General features: G+C 43.4%; 1 protein-coding gene across 1 annotated transcript in view; it reads left to right on the top strand.

Moving 5' to 3' along the window:
- LOC126161789 (chromodomain-helicase-DNA-binding protein 7) overlaps positions 1–23,735 on the top strand; it is a 315,231-nt gene that overhangs the window by 18,584 nt on the left and 272,912 nt on the right. The window contains exon 3 of the mRNA XM_049917862.1: positions 2,243–4,937. Within this exon, the coding sequence (XP_049773819.1) occupies positions 2,376–4,937 (2,562 nt within the window). The 5' untranslated portion in view covers positions 2,243–2,375. The remainder of the gene's footprint in view (positions 1–2,242; positions 4,938–23,735) is intronic.

Raw genomic sequence — 23,735 nt, 5'->3', positions numbered from 1 at the left:
CTCAACAATGTTTTGTGCCACTGGTGGTCAACTCTGTTCTTGGTCCCATTTTAATGATAGCCATTCATTCTGCTTGGCTGCTGGTTTGTGATCATGCTCACAGAAAATACTTTGCAGAAGTTGACAAGGCTGCTTTCAGTGATGGTCCTGCCTGTGATGAATACAGTTAACCAGTGATGGGGCTGGAGTTGTATGTACTGGATGGGTAAATTGGGCAGGTCTCGCACGTGGGTCTTTCACAAGTGTATGACATCTTAGCAATGGGGTTGGAAGTGGCACAGGGATGGACCGTGATGTACCATAGGTTGGGTGGATGATGGAATGGCACTTTTGAGGGATCATGGGTAGGATGCTCCTCACTCTGGGAATAATAGTAGATACCCATAGCCTTGGTGAAGGAATTGGTTCATTTGCTCCAGTCTGTGGTAGTAGTGGATGATGGGGCGGGGAGGTGGTTCCTTTTACAGCTTATTCTTGGGAGAGGGGGGTGTTAGGAAAGTGGAAGTATGTGCTGTAGGAAATCTGTTTGTGGACAAGGTTTTGGGGGAGGGGTGATGATCATGACCGTCCATCGGAGGCTTTTCAGATCATTATACTGGGCAAGGGAGTTGTCTTCATGCAGACATACCATCCATAGGTGACCAAAGCTGTATAGGAATGGGTTTTTTGAAAGGAGTGGCAGCTGTCAGAATGCAGGTAATGTTTGTGATTAGTGGACTTGGCTCAGAGGCATGGATAGAGCCATTAGTGTGGTCAACATTTGGAAAACTGGCATGTTGAGTTGAGGAGGACCAGGTGGTGCTGATGGGAGAGAATGTGTTGAGGTTGTGGAGGAATGAGAATAGGATGTCATGGCACTGAGTTCAGATCATGAAGTGGTCATAAAGGAACGTGAACCAGTTTGTGGTTTTAGTTTTGGGACGACAGGAAGGATTTAGTCTGAAAGTCTAGCCAAGTGTTCTTCATATAGTTTGGTTGTGTGTGTGTGTGTGTGTGTGTTCCTGTCTCATTTTCCATTTTTATCGAAGTGCTTAGTTCTTAACTGTGCATTTAATATTATTCTTTATCAATCTTAACTTCATATTCTTACCTACCATTATCTCTGGCTCTTGCATTCCAATGTATTTGTACTTGTTTTCATCCCCTCCTCTTCATCTTTGTCTCCCTTCGTCCTCACAAAGGTAGACCACTCTCTCACTCATCTTGAGGTCTTGAGTGACCTGCTCTGCTTCTCTAAACTTCCCACCTATCCCTCTTTCTCCCTGAGGAAGACTTACCAGTTTCAGAGTGTAGAATTGTTTTTAGGCCTTACTTGTTTCCATTGATAGTACTTACTTCAAAAGGTATGTACTGGTGAGCAATTCTGCCTCTTCATAATTTTATGTAGTCATAATTAGTTTCATGGATATTAACACTACCTCTGGAGAGAGAACTTTTTACTTTGTCTGCATGGATTTTGAACTTTAGTATAATTTCCTAACTGCATTGTTCATGGCACATTCATCTTACTAATTTAGATTAGTTATGTTAGTGGAAAATAAGTTGTTAGCCGTTTCCCAGTAACTAATTTTAGATGTGAACACTACTCATTTGATCGTTATAATTCTCAGATGTATGTGGATCAGTTGTACACAAATTGTATTTTATTGCTAGATTTCCATATGGATATCTAATTATTAAGCAGATTTAATGTCACTTACACATGATTGTAGCTTTTGCTTATTGAATTTATGTTGAGGTGTCCTGCTTGGCATGTTAAGATGTAAACTAGTGTTTAACTTACTTTTTGTACAATTTTTATTTCTAACATATAAATAGAATATATGGTTTAGCTTATGAACTTCAAACAATATGGTGTGCTAAACTTTTTTTCTGTTTTGTAGTTAAAATTTCTCCATTTGAATGCTATGTTGCAACAATGTCTTCAATATCTTGTGCTGAACTCATTGATACTGATACAAAAGTTGAATCTGCCTATGTAAAATCTTTCTTCTTATTCCTTAATAGCGTTGTTTTTACACCGGAGCCACAGAAAGAATGCTGATGGACTTTACCTGACGGGTGAAGCTATAGCGATTATGATATTTAGAAAAGCATAAGCGTATAGCTTTTCCCCTTGGGTTCTGTTCTTTATACATCGTTGCTGTCAAAGCTGGATAACATGCTCTTTTCAGGTATATAATTCTCATAGCATGATTGTTTATTTATTCATGTTGTAAGGATCTCTCTTTGGTTTTTCCAGGTTATTTTTTCAAGAGGACTCAATAGAAAAGAAAAGATGGCAGCCATTCTGAGTGATCAGTTGGTCAATTGGAATCTCATTCCAATTCTGTTAATCATGATAAGTGAGGCATAAAGTGATTTATAGTAATAGAATGGATTCATATGATTTGTTTGGAGAGGATGTCGGCGGCGGAATGTTAGATGGATTAGCTGACCTGGGTGCAGATAATTTTGATCCAGCTCCATCATCTGTTACAAATGCAGCACGCGATGCTCCAGGTTCTGGCCAAGGCTATGTTCAACCACCTTACGGCCACCAGATTTCGGGTATGCAGCAAGAGACACCGCTTCAGAAACTGGCTTCATTTGGAGGAGAATTTACACCCGCAAATCATCTGGATCCATCATCTCAGAACTTGTTCCACCAGAATCAGACTGGTTATGATGGAACGGCGAGACCAATGTGTCCTCCTGGTGCTGTTACCGGGTATCAGGGACACGTAAGAAACATGGGACCACAGCACGATATTAGGAGGCCTCCTCATCCCCAGCCACCAACTGCAAATCAGTATGGACCATACTGTACATCTGATGCATTGTATGGAATAGAACAGCAGCCTGGTATCAGTGGTCCAGGTATGACTGTTAGTGACAGTGGTATGCAGGGTTGGAGCAATGTGCCAGGTGGTTATCCTGCAGGGATGAGGCATTACAATCAAATTAATCAGGGTGGTTATCGGCATGTGAACTACCCACATCAGCAGGACAGCCTGGCATCTCAACAAAAAATCACACCTCAACAGCCTTATTCTTCAAATCAGCAAAATTTGATTAATTCAATGATGCAGCCTCATCAGAACATTCAGACACCTAGTGGCTATCCAATGACTCAACAGAGAATGCAGTCAAGTGTTAACATGGGGCAACAGCAACAGTGTTACTCACAGGGTTCTCAAAATCTTGTTTATGCAGGTTCGTCATCTACAGCTTCGATAAATCAGTCCTACAGCAACTACAATCCCTTACAACACCAACAGTCCAGTAGAATGCCACATCATGTACAGTATACTGCAAATCAGCAACAGATGCAACAGTTAGAACTGAATAATTCTCAAGCTTCTCAGGCTTCATCATATAACCATTTACAACCACATAATCAGGCATTACCTGGCGGTCCCTCACAGATGGGCCATCCTGGTGTACCGGGTTATGGACAGCCAACAAATCCTCTTGGACACCAAATGCCACGGCCTATTGGTATCGAAGTCAGTTCAGGGTCGTCAGCATCTCAGTATGGTGTTGCTAACCAGAAACAGCACACTCAACTCGGTGGTGCGAGTCCACAGTACAGGGCGCCATATCCACAGCTGTCTCCACAAATGTCGCCTAGGCCCCAGATGTCCCCGAGACCCTCTCAGCAACAACAGATGTCACCTCGTCCTGTAATGTCACCAGCAAAAACGAGTACGCTATCTCCTCATCCCCATCAACAGCAGCCAACTCTTTCACCACGACCTGCTACAGCACTTACACCGAAATCATCAAACTCTTCTCCTGCTCCCATTAATGTTCCTTCGTTTTCACAGCAAAGTACGTTACAGCAATTGGAACAGATGGTTATGCCTCCAGTTAGTGGTGGCTCAACAGACTACCCTACTTACCAACCAAGGTTACCCCACCCAACTACACAGCATCCCACCACACAACAAGCAAATCCATTGTCTCCAGCTGTGGGCCCACGCATGCCTGTCTCACCTCAGCAGTGGCCACACCAACCATTAAGACCGTCCACAAATATTGGTAGTGGAATTGGAATGCTAGACCAACAGTCCAATCAGAGCATGTCATCGTATGTTCCACATACTACTGCTGAATCTAGAACAGTGGAGCTTCCAAAGACTGTAAGTGGTGTTACATCAGAAGTTAATGTTCCAAGTATTTCAAGTGGATCTATACCAGCAAATGAGACTGGCAATTTGACATCTGTAGCTCATACTGACTTCACTACTTCATCTCAGATACTAAGTGAAAAGTACCCAGAGGGTGAAACTGCACAAAATGGAGGAGAAAATCTCAGTTCCCACATTCCCTCATCTGTTCCAGTCAGTGCCACAGTCAGTCACAAGTCTTCAGAACTGGATCCCGTTAAGGCTGTGCAACAAGAAAATGAATTGCAGAATTTGCCAAATATAGATGTAAAGGATGCAACAGATGGACCTTCACTGTTAACTTCAACTTCCAGTTCAGTGTTAGCACCTCCACCGCAAGCTCAGCAAGAACCTGTAACACAGCAGGCACCTGTTCCAAATTTCGATTTTAATCAGGCAGCTCCCAACATACAATATGCAGGCACTAGTGCAATGAGTGACATGATTCACTCTGGTGGGTCATCTCATTACACTTCAGGTATTGAAGGAGCATCAGCAGGAATACCAGATCCTGTAACATCTGGAGTGTTGATGGGGCAACCACCAGGTCTGTTTGATCCCGGCATGGGGCATGGAAGTTTGATGACACATGCACCACCCATGCCACCTTCAGCAGCACAACCACCACAAGTGCCACCACCTCCATCACATCTTATGTCTTTAGGACATACTGATTTAAGTGCAATATACCAGTCTCCAGTGAGCCATCAGCAGGAAATAGCAGCATTACAACAGCAGCTTCAAGAACTGTATTGTATGCCACCAGCACCACAGATTCAAGAGAAGGTAAGGAATATAGTGATGTACTTTCTTTTCATATATTTGCCATTGCAACAAGAGAAAGATTGAATTATTACAGTGCAGATACAGCAGAGAACCTTTTATCCATTGATGATTTGTGACTGAAATGTGCCATACTCACTTATTCATTTCAGCTCTTAAGGTATATTACACATCATCATTGAAGAAACGATACTACACGAGTAGCTCATCTAAAACTTGACAGGAGATACAAAAACTGTCCAAAATGTGTGAAATGTATTGTAGAAGTGAAATGTTTGTGTCGTAACATTAAAAAAGTAACATTACAAAAGTTTCCAGCTCATAGCAAAAAGTGAAACAGTCTTGTGAAGAATTAAGTCAGATATGTGGACATTTCTTCATATTTGTGGCAGGAAGTGTTAATTTCACTCATTACTTTTCCAGTGTTTTTGGTGGCTAATGCAAGTAACAGGACAGTTTTTGGAAAGATAAATTGCTTCAGAGAAAAACTATACCACACACACACACACACACACACACACACACACACACACACACACACATTGTTCTTACAACCCTGACACTGTTCCCAGATGGTTTTTCATAAGGAAAACAAAACAACTTGTTCTATACAGTAATCTGAGATGACATGCTCTGACAGCTTCCTCCAATGGAAATGAAAGTCAGTTATTCAAACTTTTCAATGATTTCACGGATAATATATCTGTGGAACTTGCTCCCAGAGTTGGCTAACATTATAATTTGGGCAGTTGACTTTTTGAGAAGGAAGTCTCAAAAATAATGTAACATAATCCCTGTCCCATTTTAAGTTACACCCTCTTTTAATAAAATCTTTGTTTTTTGTTCTGTCAGTTGTGTTGTTAGTTCAGCATAAATATGGCACAGTGCAGTCGATTTTTAAAAGAAGAAACCTCCAGGAATATCTGTAAACAACATAATTATGACAGTTACTTCTGTTGTGATAATGTGGGTAGTGCTATTAACATTAAAGGGATTCTGTTTGAAGGGACATGAACTTAAACATCCTGAACAAAAGTTTTCATGAGTCTGGTGACCAGAATTCTGGTGCAAGTCATATTGTTCACTCTCCAGTGTGTGTGTGTGTGTGTGTGTGTGTGTGTGTGTGTGTGTGTGTGTGTGTGTGTGAGAACACACATTTCTTTAACAACTCAGTGACACACATTTTAAAATTGATTTGATGTTCTGATTCTCGGTATATATTGCATTTACATTCATTTCCTGGTCCATTTGGACACGTTTCAAAGTTCAAAGTCTTCAGACAGTTTATTATACTTCACACTTTGAAGTAATGATGCTATTGCCATATACAACAAAGGAACTAATGCTAAATGCCAGGTACTTTGGAAGGTAATGATCAAGTATTACAGAATATCAGTTTAAACTTTTATTATAGTGCCTTCATAACGTGTCAAAAACTAAAATATGAGGGAAGATTGGAAAGTAACACACAATAATTTTATTACCAAAAACTTTAATAGGTAACAAAACAAAAAAAAAAGGCACAAATGAACTTAAATATTTTACCTATTATTGTACACAGTCGCCAATGTTCTCAACACATTTCTTCCACCATGGTACCAGTTTCAATATGCCCTGTTCATAGATAAAACTTCCTGGCAGGTTAATCTGCCAGGAAGTTTCAAATCGGTGCACACTCCGCTGCAAAGTGAAAATTTCATTCTGGAAACATCCGCAGACTGTGACTTAAGTCATGTCTCCTCAATATCCTTTCTTTCAGGAGTGCTAGTTCTGCAAGATTCATAGGAGAACTTCTGTGAAGTTTGGATGGTAGGAGACGAGATACTTTCAGAATTTAAGCTGTGAGGGCGGGTCGTGAGTCATGCTTTGGTAACTCAGTCGATGCAGCACTTACCTGTGAAAGGCAAAGGTCCTGAGTTCTAGTTACAGTCCGGCACACAGTTTTAATCTGCCAGGAAGTTTCATATCAGCGCACATTCCGCTGCGAAGTGAAAATTTCATTCTGTTCAGACGTCTATTTGGTTGGAGTACAGCCATCTGTGGACCGCTGATTGCACTTCTGCATCTGTCGCAGAGCATTGTGGGCCAGAAATTTCTCCATGGAACCAAGTAGATGAAAGTCTGATGGTGCAATGTCTGCATTGCACAGTGGATGCTAGATCACCCTCCATCTAAATTTGGCAATTTTCTCACGAACAGAAACAGCAACATGGGGGTGAGCAATGTTATGAAGGAAGTTTAAGACCAACAGCGTTTATGTTGTAGCATTTGTCATGAAGGCTATGACATAACTTAACCAAAGTGTTAATGTAGGCTCTAGTATTCGCAGTGGTCTCGTGTTCACTAAAGTCCACCAATAACACGCCATGCGTATCCCAGGACACTGTCACAAGCACTTTCCTGGCAGATTGTCACTTAAAATTGTTATTGTTATTGTTGTTGTTGTTTTTGTTATTTTTTATGGGGAACCAGCATGTTTCCAATCCATAGAGGCCTGCTTGGTTTTTGGCGTGTAGTGGTATGCTCACGACTCATCACCAGTGATGATTTATTTCAGAAAGTCGTGCCCTTCTGCAGTATAGTGTGTTAAGTGATCGAAGCTTGTCATCATTCACCGGCCCTTTTGGTTATTTGTCAGGTTCTTAGGCACCTTGAAAGCGCTAACTTTATTAAATTTTCAATATGTTACGAACAGTATTGTGCACCGTACCATAGAAAATGTTGAACTTCTTTGATAAGGTCTGCAGTTGAACATGCCATTTGTTCAAAGTCACTACCTCAGTGGCTCTGGTATCTGTGGGGCTGCAGCTATTACCAGCCTCCTGAAATGTGCACACCACCATGTGACATTACTACGTTCAAACATATGTGATTAAAGTTTTAAAGTTTCTTGAATTGCCCAACATCTTTCCCAAGACTTTGAGAAGATGGTTTTAATGTGTTAATAGGGTGACTGGCTCACCCATATTTGTAGTAAGTAGTCAGCCAGTGACATTTACTTGTGGTTTTCTGTTAGCTCCTTTCTTATTTTTATCTCCTGTATAGCTACTTTCACTTTTTCGCCAATGTTTTAGCATAAGTGAGATAGTGATTTTGTGCTTGATTCAAGTGCACGAGATTAGAACAATTATCAAGGTTTTAGCCACATTAGAGTTTTTCCCAGAGTGTAAGGGTGCTGATAACCTTGCTGTCGAGTGCCCGTAAGCTCCAAAACACACATACGGATGCACTGACTCGACACGACATTGCTACGATCCAGCAAATGCTGCACCTAGTGCGTCTACCCTCCTCCATCACACACTTTCGGCATGATGTATACTGCCTTTTAAGTCTTATAATGTCACAACAGCAAAAGCTACTATCATAGCAGAAAAAGCAAACTGTGAGCACATGTTCTACTGGTTAATGGTTTTGGCTAGTAACACCAAAGTCCCAGGTTTTATTTCTGGTGACAACTTGAGGCCAGCTGGAGAGCTACTGGAATATAAAACAGAAATTGATGCGTAAGTAAATGAATTAGCATTAGGGTGTGCACGGAAAGAAAGCACATTCCCAATGTAGTGGAATCCAGTGTAACGGGCTTGAAGCAGGGTAAAGAATATCTTCTTGTTACCTAACAGAACAGCACATAATGGAAGCAGAATGGTAGCAACAGGTGTCACCTGCCAGGTCAGAATGAACAAAATATTTGTGGCCCCTTTTGCTGTGGTAGCTGGCAGACTTCCTACATTGGAAGAACAGATGTGTACACGTGTTGATTGCTCTGAAATCTATTGCAAATGATTTTACAGAAACTGGTGTGAAAAATTTTGTTCCCCTACTAACGGCCTCATATTTCAGCTCCGTGATGAACTGCCACTATTAAGTAATTGTCATAGTAATTGTATTATATTGAAATTACGTAACCCTCTGCATGAAATTTCAACAGTTTGCACTGAAAAATAGGAGTTGCAATGAGTTTACACGTGATGCGTATTGGGTTGTACATTGCGCATATGAACTGTAATGAATGTACTAAATTTTTCTTTCAACTTGGGACAAGGTAGTTTTATATATCCAATCCTGAAAAAATGGATCTTATGTAATACATTCACTTCTACCTACGTGCGCTACGTTACAGTGAGAGTGAATTATTCTTGACACCCATACTACTTCAAGAACAGTTCAAAACGTACTTTGGTAAATCATAACATGCAAAGAGAACATGTTGAGATGTGGTTAATATGTGAAACTTCCATATCTATTGCAGTAGACGTTTTCAATAGTCTGATGTATTTTTTAAGGACCATTAATAGTTGATGGAAGCAGAAATTGTGTGGACTTGCCACAGCCTGAGTGAATGAATCAGAGGTAATTTATAGTGACAGTGAGCTTTTTATAAGCTATTGCTCTGTTGCTTGTGTAGGAAACAGGATTCCTTCATAATTGCAACTGCATTACTATGTTTGTGGTGTAAATTTGTGTAAGCTCCTGTGTCTTGGTAAAAGAAGGAAAGTTTTGCATGATACAAAGAGAAATTTAGGTTTTTCTCAGTACTCGCCACCTTTGACATTTCTGTGAACGAGAAAAAGTATAAAAAGTCAGGAGAAAATAAATAGCTTTTCTGGAAATTCCAGTGGAATCCTGTCGTAGCCTGTTTCTAATAAGAAATGACTGGAATGGGAACTTCACAAATGATTTTCTCCCTGTACTCCAATCTGAGAAATGTGAGACAGTTTACAGCAAATTATGTACTATCTCCTTGTTCATATTTCCCTGTATCGCTCCATGTTTTTACTTCATATGTTTCGTAGTGTGTGTGTGTTTCAATTATTTTATTTATTAAGGAGATAGTAGTATGTTTTCATTCCAGCTGTTAATTTGTAGAAACAGTGGGTGAAAGGATTCAACCAAAATTTCAGCATAAATGGCTTTTTACTGTTCCATTCTTCAGAGTTACATAATCAGTGGGGAGTTGTGATAATGCCACAGGTTCTCTTATGGGCATGTAAAATTTTGCTTCTTTTGCCAAAATACACAGGAATTTACATGATGTTACCTCACTAATGCAGTTGGAATTGCAATGGAGTCCCGATTATTAAACAAGCAGCTGACAGCATGACTGATAAATAGCTTATAAAAATCTTGTCATCAGTATAAAATAAAACAAATTTGTTCACTTTTGTTATTGCAAGCCTGTGAAGTTCCTCATTTCTTCAGCCACTAGTGGTCATTAAAAAAAGGTCGCTCCATAGAAAAAAATCTATAGTTAGTTTTATTGTGACAGATAGGAATGTTTCACGTGTTAACGACTTGCCAACATATTTTTTTTTTTGCGTGGTATAATTGACCAAAAGCTTGGTTTGGTATCTTGAACTGCTAATGAAATTGGTAGATATTGTAGTACTGTACTGTACTGTACTGTAGCATGCATGAGCAGAAGCTGCAAAAATGCAATTTCTTGATATTGGCAATAGGTATAGATATCCTTCCAAATTTAAAGAGGAGTTAGTATCTAGCACTAAATGTAAACTCATAATGACTCCTAGTTTTCATTTAAAACTATTCAAATGTCATATGGTGATGCACTAGATTTAAAAATATCACAATTGTGACAAATAACAGAAATGTTGACAGCTCACCATGAAACTGACACACGAGGCTATAATTGATGAAACTACACACCCAGGGATGGAATGCACTGCCACCTTGGTGTGTTCAGAGGCCCAAAGTGATTTTAAGCTTGACACAGTACACAAAAAGTTGTACTCCAGGTATGGTTTTTACAGCTTTGTTTTCATCTATTTTAAGTATGTACCATAGTCTTATCATTATCTATACAGATTTATCCCAGCAGGCGATTGCTCTCGGTTGTTCTGTGGTTTCCCCTGATAGCTTTTGGCACTGTTCCTCACAAGCAGACTCTAATCAAGCTGCGGGCCTATGGGGTATCACTCAGTTGTGCGACTGGATTCGTGATTTGCTGTCAGGAAGGTCACAGTTTGTAGTAATAGACGGCAAATCATTGAGTAAAACTGAAGTGATATCAGGTGTTCCCCAGGGAAGCGTCCTGGGACCTCTGCTGTTCCTGATCTATATAAATGACCTGGGTGATAATCTCAGCAGTTCTCTTAGGTTGTTCGCAGATGATGCTGTAATTTACAGTTTAGTAAGGTCATCTGAAGACCAGTAACAGTTGCAAAGCGATTTAGAAAACATTGCTGTATGGTGTGGCAGGTGAGTTGACGCTAAATAACGAAAAGTGTGAGGTGATCCACATGAGTTCCAAAAGAAATCCGTTGGAATTAGATTACTCTGTAAATAGTACAATTCTCAAGGCTGTCAATTCAACTAAGTACCTGAGTGTTAAAATTACGAACAACTTCAGTTGGAAAGACCACATAGATAATATTGTGGGGAAGGCGAGCCAAAGGTTGCGTTTCATTGGCAGGACACATAGAAGATGCAACAAGTCCACTAAAGAGACAGCTTAAATTACACTCGTTCGTCCTCTGTTAGAATATTGCTGTGTGGAGTGGGATCCTAACCAGGTGGGATTGACGGAGGACATCGAAAGGGTGCAAAAAAGGGCAGCTCGTTTTGTATTATCACATAATAGGGGAGAGAGTGTGGCAGATATGATACGCGAGTTGGGATGGAAGTCATTAAAGCAAAGACGTTTTTCGTCGCGGCGAGATCTATTTATGAAATTTCAGTCACCAACTTTCTCTTCCGAACGTGAAAATATTTTGTTGAGCCCAACCTACATAGGTAGGAATGATCACATCAAAATAAAATAAGAGCAATCAGAGCTCGAACAGAAAGGTTTAGGTGTTCGTTTTTCCCGCGCGCTGTTCGGGAGTGGAATGGTAGAAAGCTAGTATGATTGTGGTTCGATGAACCCTCTGCCAAGCACTTAAATGTGAATTGCAGAGTAGTCATGTAGATGTAGATAGGGTTTTTAAAGTGACTCTTCCAGAACAATTTACAAATTATGATGCGGATTTATATGGCATTCTGATGGCACTGGAGAGGATTCACAGACATCACCATACAAGTTTCTTGTCTGTTCAGACTGTCTTAGTGCACTGCAAGCAGTTCACCAAATGTATCCGGTTGACCCGCTGATTCAGCTCATCCATGACTCCTTACAGTGGCTCCAACGACATGGCAAGGAGGTGATCTTTTGCTGGGTTCCTGGCCACGTTGGGATACAGGGTAACGACATTCCTACAAAGCTGCCAAGGAAGCATGTTAGGATGGTGCTGTTCATCAATGTCCCATTATCTCATTTTCTGCCAGATGCTTCATGCGTCAGTGGGAGACTGAATGGTTGCAGGTGTCGAACAAAAAACTGCGGTTACTCAAATCGACCAAAAAAGCTTGGCGGACTGTGTCAGCCTCGCTGCTGGAAAGAGGTTTTGCTTACCAGACTGCACATTGGGCATAATCCTTTCACACATGGCTTCCTCCTTCGGCGGGAGGATCCAAAATTCTGTGAATATTGTGGTGTACCGCTTTCAATTCAGCATATTGTGGCTGTGTGTGTCCTGTATACTGATACTAGGGCAGCCCTCGGTCTTGCTGGAGATCTGCCTACCATCCTCACAGATACCAATACCAGTGTTAACAGAGTGGTGGAATTTTGTGAACTGTTAGGCCTCATCCCTAAACTGGTGGGAAAGTGTGGCAGGCTTCTGTACATTATCAACTGCTCCACATGTGGGGACAGCCTTCGTCCCCACCCATGAGATTTGCTTGCTGACTTTGCATCAGGGTGCTGATGACCATGATGTCGAGCGCCCCCTCACCCCCAAATCATCATATAATTGATGAAAGAATCAAATTTTTTACTTAATAGTTTCTATATAGTTCTTACAAACTGCACTGCATCCATCATGTCGGATTAACCAGCATTCGCTGTGTGCACCTCCTGCTTTGTTTAATTGTACTAGACAGCTCAACATGTCAGCATGCATACTACCAGCTTTCTTCATGTTCTTGTACTAGAAAGACTGTTATTAGGCAAGGTGACATACAATGTGTACTTATTAGAAGCAGAAGCCTTTGTCTTTCTTTTATGCTTGATTTATTATGACTAGAGATCTTATTATTTGGAAGATCACAGATTGGTTCTATAGAATTTAGGTCTATATGATATAGCAGCAGCAGGGAGGGGGGATCCATTGTCTTGCATAATTTTGTCAGTGGAATAAAGAGGAGAAATTTAGTGCTCCTTAATTCCAAAAGATTGCCTTGGTGTGGTATTAATCTTTTCACAACATTAATGCCATAAGTTTTAACACAAGTGAGTACACTCCCCAGCACAGTCTTTCTAAATTGACGACTTGATTTATCACGATATGATAGTGTGTATTATTCGTGATTATTATGACCTGAAGGTAACAATTCTTATATTTCACCTAACATTTGGCTGTGAATACTTTTAGATGAGGTTTGATGATGGTCAGATGACTGAAACTGGTTGTGTAAATAAATCATTTTACCAGCAGCTCAATGAGATAATGACATTTTTTCGAGTGAGCTGTGGGGTACCACTTCCCGAAAATATGGTGAGAACCAAGTATGTTGTTCTGGATGGTGAGTGTGACAGATATGGTGAATAGCACTCTGTAACTGTTCGCTTATACTGCAGCACATAGGAAAATGTCATCAATAAGTGATGGACAGTATAGGATGACTGGGATAGAATTTCTGTTTGATATGATGAGTGGCAGCTTGGTCTAAATGTGGAAATATGGAAGTTAATCCAGACAAGTCGGAAAAAGAGTCAGAGGTCTGTAACATTCAAATACAGTATTAGTGGTGTGCTGTCTGACAGTCACTAGAGTTGAATATCTAGGTGGAACATTGCAAAACGACATTATGTTGCGTATGGTCAGTTTTAGGGCAGGCAAATGGTCAACTTAAGTTTTTGGAAAATGTTAGTAATGTGTAGTTCATTTATAAGGGAGACCACATACAGAACATTTGTGCGACCCATTCGTGAGTACTGCTATAGTGTTTGGGATTCCCACCAGATCGCACTAAAGGAAGACATTGTAGCAGTTCGGGGCATGCTGCTATATTTGTTTCTGATTACTTCAATCAACACTTGGGTATTACAGCAATGTGCAGTGAATTTGAATGGGAACACCTGGAGGGAAGACGACATTCTGTTTTACGCAGCACAATTAAGAACCCATGTTTGCAACACTGCAGTGCATTTTGTATCGGAGAAAATATTCCATAAATTTAAACATGGCAGTTGTAATGAGGTCCAAATCCCTTTGTTTAGTTTTGGGAAGCAACATCCTCAAAGACTTTTTCGTTGGCGTACAGTTTGTCCCAGTTCTTTAGTGCTGTTTGTGTGAAATTCCAAACAGGAATGCTTTCTCATCGTGTGGTTTTGCGATCCTTGAAGTTTCAACAACAGCTGTGAAGAAGCTCAAAGCACTAGTATTGGCACAGCAGGCATCCTGGCAGTGAATATAATGGTACCTGCCTGATGTACATTGGAAATTGGTGGTGGAGCAGAGAGGCAATTTAAGATAGACAAATCAGCCAGTGAAACGTTTGATATGATTAAAAATGTGTTCGGTAGTCATTGTTTGTCTTTCAGATGTTTTTCGGTGGTTTGCTCTGTTTTGGGACAGCAGGGAAGACATCAAGGATGCGCCATAAGCATCAAAGCTGATAGCAAGTTGCTTGACTGAAAATGTGCAAAAATCACTGAAATCATTGCATCAGATAGATCTGTTTCTGCACAACTCATGGAGGAACTGTCAAGAATACCAAAAATTACTGTGCACAGAATTTTTACCAAGGAGTTGGGCAAAAGGAAAATTGCACAGTTTGTGCTGCATGTGCTTTCAGGTGATGAAAACAGGGCAGAGTCCAACACTGCAAATTTTGTTACAGACAGTCCAAACCGATACTGATTTTGTAAAATAGATTGTAACTGGTGACAACCCGCGGTGTTTCCAGTATGAGCCTCTTAAATGGCAGTGTGCGTTGGGATGAACCCATAGAAGCTGAAATAAAGCAAGTGTGCTTGGAAGAGTCATGTAAAGATCATGCTGACAGTTTGCTTTGATTGCAAAGGAATGAGTCACATTGAGTTTGTGCTGGAAGGAAAAACTGTTAATTCCAAGCATTATCTTGGTGTGCTCCATTGTTTCTGGGCAAGAATTAATTGAATTCAGCCTGAATACTGTGGGGCAGGATCCTGATCACTCTTCCATGACAATGCCCCAGCCTACAGGTTTTTGCCAGCATACAGATCACTCGCCGGATTTGGCCCCAGTAGACTTATGATTGTTCCCCAAATTAAAGTTGGCAGTGAAAGGACACTGTCATCCGCTTTGCCACAAATTCTGGAAATTGGGGAAATTCGAAAAAAAAAAGAAAAACACCACTGGAAGTCTCGTTTTTGTCTCAGTAGGTGAATTGGTTTGTTTACTGTGGTGCCGTGCATTGTTGCTGGCTGGGCACAGCTGAGTATGTGGGCAGTTTCCCAAACTCCTTCATTCTTACTGTTTCTTCTCTTTCTACCACTCCCCTCGGTTTGCAGTCAGTGCTACCACCACTTCTTGCTGCTACCCCAGCAGCTGCTGACGAGACACAGGGAGGCGTGAAGAGTGGTTTATTTGGACCTGATTCTGAGATTGTTGATGCAGCCTTTGGAGAAGGTGCTTATGAGTACGTGAGTTGTGTCTGAGTGATTGTGTGAATGTGTGTGTGCTATCGTTTTCTGACAAAGGCTATGACCCAAAAATTTAGTTGAGAGTGTGATTGTCTTTTTATGTGCCTATCTTGCAGCTCATTGGTCATCTTTATGTTGAGTTGCTACCTATCCTCATTAGTATTGATTCTCAGAGTGTTCATGCTAGTTGCATGGATTGATTACCGCAGTCTCATTTTGTCAACACGATGTCAGCTAGCCACACCAGTGGACTTCAATGTTGGGCCAAAACTGCAGGCCATTTCTGTGGGGTATCTCTAGCGGATCAGGCCTGCCAATCTGAAGCCCATTATTTCTCACTAATGTTCAGGCCCTGCCCATCGGATATAGTCTCAGTGATCTGCCTGCAGGCGAGATCTGTTAGTGTGTGGCATAATACGGCAGATTTTCATGGTTTATCCATGGACTCAGCACTGCAGTGCTCCTCAGCAGGCTAGAGACAAAGGACAATGGATTTCAGGAATTGCGACAGTCTCACCGCAAGTACATTGTACAGTGCCACATTTCATAGACATTTATTCTGGTACATTTTGGCACTTCGAAAGTATTTTATATATTAGCAAGTATGGATGCTAAGAGGAAGAAAGTTGTGGCAGTCACTGGCAGTTTGTACACTATGTACTCACACATTTCTTGAAAGAAAAACCACACAATACCTGCAAAATAGTAGACATAATACAGTGGGTAATAGCCAAAAATAACAAACATAGTAGAACCAACAGTTTTATTGGCAGTCCCCTATAGTGTTCGTTTACACAACTCTTCCCTGCCTTACAACCTTCTTTCAAAGGCCTACTTTTTCTGGGGTTATTTCTGAAATCGGTGAAGATATTTTAAATCTGTCTTGCGACTCAAATGAAATGCATATTTTTGTCACCAAATGTTTCATTTTGTTGAAATAAAATATCAGTGGCCTTGATGAAATGTATATATTATGTTAGTACTTAAGATTTTTACTCACACATTCAGAAATAGAGAAGTCTTTACTTTTTTGTCTATTTATGTATTTACTAACCCTTGAGATCTCAGAATCTGTCCCCACAGGGGGCCCACAGCTCTTTGTGGGTATGTGTGTGGTGCACATGGGTCCCTGAGCTATTGCAGCCTATATTCTTTTCTGGGCTGCTTTACCTTCCCCTACTTTCTTTTTCCCTGTCCTCCTTCCTTTCCCTTTGCTCCTTTCTTTACTTCTCTTGGTGTTCTTCTTTGTCAGCCCAGGTATCATCATGTGGTTTTGGTTTGTTGCTTTTCCTCCTCGTTTTTCACTTTTTTTTGTGTCACCCCTCAGGGGTTTGATCTCTACTGGGCAGCCATTGCTGTGGCTGGGTAGCACCCACAAGGCAATCCCGTTTGGAGTGGGTGGTACCAGGGTGGACATTTTGCACATGAAATGTGTTGAACTCTCCGGCCACTCTACTGCAGCCGTGTCTCTTCCTCAACACAGTTCTGCCCCAGTTTCTGTTTCTGCGTTCCCGGCCTTATCCTCGGTGGATACTCCCTGGGAGGAGGGCCAGACCTGCCAGCTTGGAGCAAAACCTTTTCCACGGTTCCTGGTCTGTATCAGGAATGACAGGGAGCATTTTGCCATCACCAAACCCCTTTTCTTAGTGGATCATATTGAGGACAGGTTTGGTGAAGTTAAGTTATTAAGCAAGATGAGCTCTGGCTCTCTCCTTACAAAGACAACTTCTGCCAGTCAGCCTCCCTCTGTGCCTGCGACCGTTTAGGAGATACCCCATGACTATATCGCTCCTCACAAGCCACTCAATATGACACAGGATGTGAGTTTCTATAGGGACCTTCTCCTCCAGTTTGATTATGAACTTCGGGCTAATCTGGAACAACGTGGCATTCGTTTCGTACGGTGTGTCCGGAAAGGCTCTAAGGACAATCATGTAGACAGTGGTGCTTTCATCATTGCATTTGAGGGAGATACTTTGCCTGAGAGGTAATGGTGTACATATGCGACATAAAACCATACATTCCTCCTCAGATTTGTTGCTTTCGTTCCTCAAGTTGTCACATGTACTTGCAATGCAGTGCCGCTTCCATCTGTGGTGACTGTGGCTGCTCTCTTCATGTGGGGAGCTCTTGCACCCCATCACATGACTGTGTAACCTTACCTGGTCTCCATTCTCCCCACTCACCAGTGTGTCCAGTGTACATGAAGGAAAAAAGAAGTCAGGAAATAAAGTTCCTTGACCATCTCAGCTACTGCCAGGTTCGGAAGAAGTTTGACAGACTTCACCCTGCAAATCTCCCCTCTACCTTTGCCTCAGTTACAAGTGTCCCTCCTCACCCCTCCCCCTTACCCCTTTCTGCCCCTCTTCCCTTTCCTCACCTTTGACAGCTCCTGTCCATTCCCCTCCAGGAACTCCTCCTCCTCCTCCTCCTCCTCCTCCTCCTCCTCCTCCTCCTCGGCCAGGGAAGACATCCTCTTCTCTGGCTCCTCCTAGGGTTGGGACTCCATCTCGGAACACCCCTCCCTGGCTTTCTTAGGACAGGAAGCTTGCATCCTCAGGGTAGAGGAGAGACCCATGCTCAGAGGGCCCCGAAGCCGCTCGCTCTCTGTCCGATCCCAATATCACTGCTATCTATTCCCTCACTGATAACTCCCTCACTGTGAGGGAGAAGAAGCAGCAGCATAAGTCAAAGGATAAGGCTTCCCCAGCCTTCTTGTGGGCTTCACCCTCTCCACCTAATCATGAATAAAGACCCAGTTTTTATGGATGTCACCCCATCCTCGTTGGTGACGACCACCGACCAAGTGACATGACCACCTCTCTGCTTCTTTATGTCTCACCTGGATTCTTAGCTCAAGATAATCCAGTGGAATTGCAACAGATATTATCGTCACCTCCCGGAAATACGACGACTTGTTTCCTCCTACTCTTTGTTCTATCTTGCTCTTCAAGAAACACACTTTTGTGATGAGCACACTCGAACATTTCATGTTATTGTGCATTCTGTTGGGGCCGTGCTGGCCCCGGTATAGTGTCTGGAGGGGTCAGCACTTCGGTTCGCATCGATATCATTAATGACTGGATCCCCCTTCATACCAACCTGGAGGCGACTCTGGCAAACACTGTTGGCAATGTCTACCTTCCTCCAGGCAGGCCATTTACTTATGTGGAACTGTCTACCTTAATACAGCAACTCTTTGGGGACTTTAATGCACACCATCTCCAGTAGGGGAGTGCCACTTCATCAGGTAGGGTTCTTCTACTTGACCAACTTGCTACAGGTTTTGATTTCTCTCTCCTCGATGGCTGTTCCCCTACCTACATCAGTGCCGCTCATGGAACCTTTACTGCTATCGAACCCACAATCTCTTCCGCTGCTCTCGTGGCTTGCCTACATTGGTCACCCCATGGTCATCTTAGTGATAGTGACTACTTTCCAGTGATTGTCATTTCTTTGCTGCTGCCAGATAGAACCCCACGTTTGGCATTCCACAGGGTCATCTGGCATTTCTATGTGTCCGCCGTGCACTTAAACACCTCTCTCTTGAATTGCATTGATGCAATCATGCTGGGTAACTCTGCCTCTATTCTTCATGTTGCTGGCACCCTATCCACAGGTCACCCTCATTGTCAGCCGTACCGTGGTGGACCAAAGATGTAGCAGTTGCTGTCCAGGACAGCCGATGTGCACTGCAGCGATTTAAACGACATTCTTCACAGACCAGCCTCCTTGCTTTTTAAGTGTCTTCATGCTAAGGTTCAATACCTTGTTAGGCAGACTAAAAAGGAATACTGGGAGTGCCATGTTTCCTCCCTGGAGATGTATGGCTCTTCATCACGAGTTTGGTCCAAGCTCTGGAACCTTCTGGGCCACCAGCGACAGTAAACTGTCCAGCGGCTTATCCTCCAAGATGCTCTGTCTACTGATCCATTGGTCCTTGCTGAACGCATCGCGACAGCATCAGTGTCGTCCTCCTATCCTGCTACCTTTCTCAAGCACAAACACAGAATTGAACAGACCCCCTCTGTTTCAGCCTTTACCAAGATGAATCCTATAATGAATGTTTCACTGAATGGGAATTCTTGCAGACTCTTACCTCTTCTCATGACACGACATCTGGCCCGGATTCCATCTGCAACTAGATGATCCAACACTTAAGACATTATACAGAGTCACTATCTACTCTGGGTCTTCAACTGCATTTGACCCAAGGGTACATTTCCCTCACAATGATGAAGCAGTATTGTTATCCTTGTCTTTAAGCCTGGGAAGAACCCAACATCTCTCAACAGCTACTACCCAACTAGCCTGATGAACACTCGTTGTAAACTGCTCGAGAGGATGGTTAGCTTTCAATTATATTGGATACTCGAATCTCTGAGTCTTTTGTTACCATCTCAGGGTGGCTTCCGGGAAGGACGATCTCTAACTGACCATTTACTCAGATTGGAAACTGCAATCCAACAGGATTTTACTAACCGTTGGCATCTTGCCGTGGTCTTCTTTGGCCTACGTAAGGCATATGGCACAGCTTGACGTAGTCATATTTTAGTTACCTTCCATGGCTGGAACTTTCCCGATTTTTATTCATGGGTCTTTATCCCAACGGCTCTCCCAGGTATCTGGATGATGGATAAATTCTGAAATGCGTCCTATGAGGAACCAGGTTCGAGTTGACACTTCACTCAGCACCCCTCGGATTCAGGAGCATGGTATCCCATACGGTTCTGTTTTAAGAATCACACTCTTCCTCATAGCCATCAATGGGCTTGTAACCTCTGTTGGCCCTCAGGTTTCTCCGGCATTATATGTCAATTAGTTTTGCATTTGGTGCAGCTCCCACTAGGTAGCGTCTGCTGAGTGCTGGTGCCATCCAGTGTACCTCTGTGTGGGCTGTCTCCCACGGCTTCCAATTTTTCTCATTCCAAAACACGAGTTATGGGTTTTTGTGATTGAGCTACAGTACACCCCAACCCAGAACTTTATTTAAGCAACCAGCTCCTCGATGTTGCAGCACAGTCCCGTTTCTTGGGCCCTATTTTTGAAAGAAAGCTGACGTGGTTGCCACACATTCGCTGCTTGAAGACTGCATGCATCCACACTATGCTTCTTTTTTCCTACTGAACTTTCCACTTGCCCTATACATTTTGAATATTGCAGTTTCAGATGTGCACATGAGAATGCATGATTTGTTTGAAAGGGAGGGCATGTGTCATAGTGCATTGCTTCCCAGATTTGGCCAATTCCCTTATGCTGTTCAGCAACAACAAGCAACTGGTGCCCATTTATGTTTTGTTATGTACTGTGTTGCAGCTATGCTTTAAGGTGATTTTATGTACAGTTGTCTGTTGACTCCAAAGAAAGGGATCACGCTACTAGTACCTGAGCTGTTAATACCTCGTGTATACCCAGGAGTCAATGCTCATCGCTTTGGGGCACCAGAACTCCCGGCAATGGCCGCCGTGCCAGACGGCCCTTGCTGTGGCTGGGTGATACCCACGGGGCGAGCCCCTGATCGAACTAGGGCGGATACCTTGCGCATGAAGCGACAAAAGCTTCACCATCCCGGCCATTCTGTGGCCGTCTTGAAGAGTGTTAACGGACGTGACACTCCTTTTTCTGATCCTTCGGCCTTCCCGATCCTGGCCACCCCCTGGGAGTAGGGTCAAGCTCGCTGGCTTTTGTTGAAACCTTTTCCTTGGTACCTGTTTTGTACCAGGACGGATGACGATAGTTTTGCCACGACCAATCCTTTGTTTTTCATGGAGACAATTGAAGATAAGTATGGCGAAATGGAATCGATGTGGTCCGGTGCTTTGCTCATCAAGACATCTGACGCCCTGTGTGCTTCTGGCTGTCTCGGTGACTTCCCAGTCTCCATCACGCCCCAGCAATCTTTGAAATAGTAAGGGGGATTATTTTCCACCGAGATCTTCTTCTGCAAACTGATGAGGCGTTTGTTGCAATGTGGCCCTCCAAACAATTGCGTTGATTGCTACGGGCGCCCGCATTGCTACGGGCACCTTTATCCTGGGCTTCGAGAGGGATGTCCTCCCAGAGAAGGTCAAGGTAATGGTGTATCGGTGTGATGTAAAACCTCATATTCCACCACCGCTGATATGCTTTAAATGCTTACGGTTTGGACAAAGTCTTCCTGCTGCACCACTGATCCCATCTGTGGTGACTGTGGGCATCCCCTCCATGAGGGGAGTGCCTATGCTCCCCTGCCAATGTGTGTAAATTGTCATGGACAGCATTCTCCATGCTCACCTATATGCCCGGTGTTTGTGAAAGAAAGAGGGATTCAAGAGTACAAAACCTTGGATCGGCTCACCTACACTGAGGCTTGTCAAAAGTATGACCGGCTCTATCCCGTGTCTATGACTATACTTTTGCTTCAGTTATGTCCATTCCCCATCATACCCCCTCCTCTTCCCAGCCCCACCCCCTTCGCTCCATGCCTTCAGCCTCTTCATTCCCCCTCTTCCTTCCCCCCCTCTCCCACTCCCCCTCTCTGTCAGTACCCATACCCATCCCTTCAGATGCTGCTCTCCCTCCCCCGTCGGAGAAGTGCTCCCCTCCTTCGGCAGCCACCGCTACTGGAGCTCCCTCCCGGGACTCCTCTTCCCAGCACCCCCCTGAAAGGCTATCTACTGCTCCACATCGGCAGCATGATCTGCGGCCGGTGGCCACCAACATTGCCCGGTGTAATTCCGTGCCCGCCTTCGCTGAAGTCTGCCCTTCTCTTCCTTCCCAAGAGAAGAAGGAGAAACGCAGGAACAAGGGTGAGGCCCCTCTGGTACCCCCTGAGGTGCGGCCTTCCCCTCCTACAGTCAGTGAACCAACAGAGTCTGATCCCATCCCTATCGGTGACGGATAGCGACTCGGTGGCATGACCGACTCCGGTCCATTCACTTCCACTTTGGACTCTGGCTTGAGAATCCTCCAGTGGAATTGTAATGGATATTTACATCACCTTTAAGAGTTGCAGCCCCTTCTTTCCTTCTACTCTACCGCTTGTATTGCACTCCAGGAGACCCGTTTTGTCAATTCTTACTCACCTGCCCTTCGTGGGTTCCACGCTTTCTGTCGGAACTGAATTGGCCCCTTGTGGGCTTCCGGTGGTGGTTGCACCTTGGTCCACAAGGGTGTTGTTAGTAAATGGTTCCCCCTCCATACCACTCTTGGAAGCCATTGTTGTCAGGGTCCATCTGGCCACTCCAATCACAATCTGTAATCACTACGTCCCACCTTACAGCCCACCCACATCCCATGGCCTCACCACCCTTCAACAACTCCCTTCTCTCTTCCTGTTATTAGGAGACTTAAATGCCCACAACCCTCTTTGAGGTAGTCATACGACTGCTGCCCTGGGCAGGACAGTTGTAGCTGTTCTGGCAGGGCTTGACCTCTGTTTACTAAACACAGGCATTCCCACACACTTTAGTGTGGCACACGGTACTTTCTCAACCATTGACCTCTCCATCTGCAGTCCCGGCCTTCTTCCCTCCATCCAGAGGAGCGTCCACGATGACTTATGTGACAGTGACCATTACCCAATTGTTTTGACCTTCCTACAGTGTCTCTCACTCCGTCACCCTCCCAGGTGGGCCATATCTAAGTCAGATTGGGGTGCCTTCTCCTCTGCTTGCATCCCCCCTGTATTGTCACACGACAGTGTTGATGAATCTACTCAAAATTTGACTGCCGCCATCCTTTCAGCAGCTGTTTCAGCAACCCCTTCTTCCTCAGGTTCCCCCCCCCCCCTCCCCCGGAAGATGGTCCCTTGGTGGACTCTGGAAATTGCTGCAGCCTTGAAAGACTGCCGCCGTGCTCTTCAACACTTCAAGCAGCACCCTTTTACTGCTCTTTTCCTGGTCTTTAAACGACTCTGTGCCCGAGCCTGCTACCTAATCAAATTTCAGAAACGGATTTGCTGGGAACGATATGTAGCTGCCATAGGACCCCACATCCCCTCTTCACAAGTCTGAGCGAAACTCGGGCGAATATTTGGCCACCATCCTCCCACCGGGGTTGCAGAAATACCTGTGCATGATGTTGTCCTTACCAATCCGGACTTTGTAGCAGAATATTTCGCTCAACACTTTGCTCAA

Source organism: Schistocerca cancellata, chromosome 2 (assembly GCF_023864275.1).
Source record: "Schistocerca cancellata isolate TAMUIC-IGC-003103 chromosome 2, iqSchCanc2.1, whole genome shotgun sequence".
Taxonomy (NCBI): Eukaryota; Metazoa; Arthropoda; class Insecta; order Orthoptera; family Acrididae; genus Schistocerca; species Schistocerca cancellata.
The sequence above is the reverse complement of the archived record's forward strand: the minus strand, read 5'-3'. Positions and strand labels throughout refer to the sequence as shown.